A 3,402-nucleotide genomic window follows, 5' to 3' on the forward strand; every position below is an offset into this window, starting at 1 on the left:
TCAACCAGCTCCACAGGCGGCCCCGTCCAGGAAACACACAGCCAGGCAGACGAGCTCCGAGCCAGCTCCCATGTCAGAGGATGAAGATTAGAACCAGAGCCAGCATGGATGAAGGCAGCCAGGACTGATTTAAAACACTTTCAGAACATTTTAGAATGTAGATTTTTGTTGTTATCATTCATGTAAATATACTGCTGCGATACCTTAGTATACATTTGATTGTTTTTTGGTTTACGTCTGTTTTGGAGTTATAGCGCCCCCTGGAGGAAGCTCCACCAGCCGCCACTGGATCTGACATCAAGGTTAGCGTTGTCTTAGTGCCATCCATCAGCGTCTCCCATCACTGTGTCCATAAATGGTTAATAAAACCAGCTAATAATGTTTGAAGACCAGCCTCAGAGCTTCCTAAATGCTTCAGCTTCAGACCCTGAAACATCAGCGTTAGCGGAGCGGTCAGCTCGATTAGCGCTTCCCAGCAAGACCGTTTAAAGCAGGTTTTAACAAACAAACCAAATGAACTAACAGCCATAATAACAGCGCTGCAGTCCGCATGTTTTTAAACAGCTTCGTTGCAGATGTCAGAACCTGACGCTGATTGGGCAGCGGCAGAGTAAATAACATGAGCTGCAAGTAAAAACTATGCAGTGAATAGAGAATCCTAGAGCAGGTATGCATTAATCCAGAACGCTTTTCAATGATGACAACATGTTCCTTTGCTTTTGAAGCCAAACAATGAAGGTAATCAGCAGTGTTATGTCACAGTAACACACAGGCAGGAAAGGATAAGAGCAGCAAATCAGAAAAACAGGAAGTCTCCTTCAGGAGCAAACACCAGCAGCTCAGCCACTAACTTTATGTATGAGAGCAAAAATAACAGAAAAAAATCATGAAAATAGTTTGGATCTCAGTCAGCCTTGAAAATGAAACGCTTGTTCTGTAAAAACCAACAAAGTTCAGTCTGAACACAAACAACAAAGTCTTTCTTTTCAAAATAAAACCCTGAAAATTGACTTTTTGTTTCTATTCTCATGTCTATTTGCACATTACAACTTTTTAAAGACTAAACTAAAAATCAAAGCATGTGGCCTTGTTTTTGTTAGAAAATGAAAAGCATGTGAGGTCAGCTGTAAAACAACAAGACAGTAGAAAGCATCAAACTGCATCTGCATGAGCAGAACATCGCTAACATCGCAGGATATTCATCCAGCCAGCAGGTGTAGAGGAGGAATGAGGAGGAGGAACAGGAAAGAATTGACAGGGAAGTAGGAGAAGAGGAAGATGGCGAGGAAAAAGAAGGGGGTTGGTAAAGTGACGTACTTGAGCCGGAGAAATGTCCGCTCCCCAGGGAGGTGGGTCCGTTTTTTCCACTGCTAACAGGAGGGGAAAACATCTACAAGACAAACAGAGAACACATTACCTCTGAGAGCACTGACGCTGCAAACAGCAAGAACATCTCTACAGAAACATCACTGGCATGAAAGGCTTCCTTCCAAAATATCACCATCTGACTAACAGCTACAGCCCAGGTTTTTATTACAGTTTTGTTTTTGTACGATTTGGACTGGGTACTATTTAACTTTATTTCTAATACCTACATTTCTGATTTTATACCAGCTTAGAGTAGTTCTATTAATGGCAGTAAGGATTGGATAAAAGGAAGCTTCTTGCTTGAGTTCACAGACATTTTGAAAGCTGTCATAAAGAAGCAGGTCAGGAGAACTCAGTCTGAGGCTGACCTGGACCTAAACGTCTGCCTTTGCAATCACCTCTCAAGTCTCAGTTAAGGGACAATTGCTCAAAGATAAAGTCCTAAAACAGCATCTCCAGACTGAGGAATATCAGGTGGTTCCAGGGTCCACAAACTGATTCTAGCATGAAATGCAATATTTCCAGACTCCAACCGTCACTCAGGGTCGCTCACTTTTTTTTTTTTTTTTACAAAACTATGTCTCCTAACGAGCCCAACGAGTCTCACTAGTAAGACCAAGAGTGACAGGCAACTACAGGACCCGAAATTGTATTGAGCAAGTCTAATAGATCAGAAACACCCAAGTCTGCTGGACCGGTCAAGCCCAACAGGTCTTATACTGGCGTTAGCTCAAGGCAACGGGTCACAGGTCAACCCAAGGAGTCAAAGATCAAGTCCTACATCAGTACCAACAGACAGGTCTAGTGTACAAGAACTGCATCTCCGAGTCGCCTCCAAATTCGCAGCAGAATTTCTCTAGAGTCAAACTATTATCACCTTCCATGGTTCGGATTAATAAGCTCAGAGTTAAAGATCAAGTCCTACATCAGTACCAACAGACAGAAACGCCTTATGAGTCAACATATGGATGTGAATATCCACGTATGACCAATATCCTGAACTTATATGGAATATAACCTTCGTCCCAATTAAACAACGCTTATCTAGAAGAACATTTAAAGTCAAGAATGACAATGACCCCAATATGGCCGCATGTCTAGTATAACACACTGAGAGAGCTAATGTACCAAAACATAGATAAGACTAGAACCATAACCAGCATGTCGTTACTGAGCACCAAACTTAGTACACATCAGCGCCAACTCACCCAGAAACAAGGCATAGCTAAAGAGTTAGGCGTCATGTGTAGTCAAAAGATTTAAAAACGATACTCAGTCCAAGGTCTAAGTCCAGGGTTAGTCACGGGTAATATTCTATAAGGAGAAATTACAGATAATGGGGTGATAGGTACAAATCCTGTCCAATAGCCAAGTAAGATACCAAGATACCAAATAGATTATGCCCAAAAGGCAAAGATTGGACAGCTTCTAGAGTCTAATCCTTAGTGAGCTCAGCGAAGGTTCCTAGTCTGGTCCAAATATGGCATAAAATTACGACAGCAAATAGATTCAGGGCCCAAGATCTGCATGTGTCAAAACACCAGGGCTGATTTATGCAGAAACAGTCTCTAAACCAAGATTTGTCATGGATAGGCAAATCCACAAGCTGGAACCAAGTCAGTCCATGCCTTCAAGCCAGAGTCAAAGGATGTACCAATGCCCGAGACTCGCATTAGACCATTTAGACTCAAAACTCAAAGTTAAAACAAGGAAACAGTAGAAAAATGTCTTAGATCAAGGCCAGCCAAGATAATTTTATGAATACATTCATGTCTGGAGCAGGTGAAGTAAAGAAGGTGAGGTCAACATCATCAGTGACTTATCCAAAGACACGTCTTAAGGAAAGGCTCAGATTTATGTAAGGTCCAAGAATCTAATCTAAACCAAAACAATCGGGGCCCCAAAAGAAAAGCTCCACCTGTCAATGGAGGTCTCCACCCTCTAGTTCCCCATTAAGAGACACGGCAACCAAAATCCGACAATACTACAGCTACGACACCAAAACCGACAAGACTACAGCTACAACACCAAATC

General features: G+C 42.2%; 1 protein-coding gene across 1 annotated transcript in view; it reads right to left on the bottom strand.

Moving 5' to 3' along the window:
* Positions 1-3,402, bottom strand: part of LOC107102355 (transcription factor 4-like) — a gene marked incomplete at its 3' end in the record, with an annotated part of 170,571 nt that overhangs the window by 162,786 nt on the left and 4,383 nt on the right. Inside the window, exon 3 of the mRNA XM_015401628.1 lies at positions 1,318-1,390. Within this exon, the coding sequence (XP_015257114.1) occupies positions 1,318-1,390 (73 nt within the window). The remainder of the gene's footprint in view (positions 1-1,317; positions 1,391-3,402) is intronic.

This window comes from Cyprinodon variegatus, unplaced genomic scaffold (assembly GCF_000732505.1).
Source record: "Cyprinodon variegatus isolate N-32 unplaced genomic scaffold, C_variegatus-1.0 Scaffold1240, whole genome shotgun sequence".
Taxonomy (NCBI): Eukaryota; Metazoa; Chordata; class Actinopteri; order Cyprinodontiformes; family Cyprinodontidae; genus Cyprinodon; species Cyprinodon variegatus.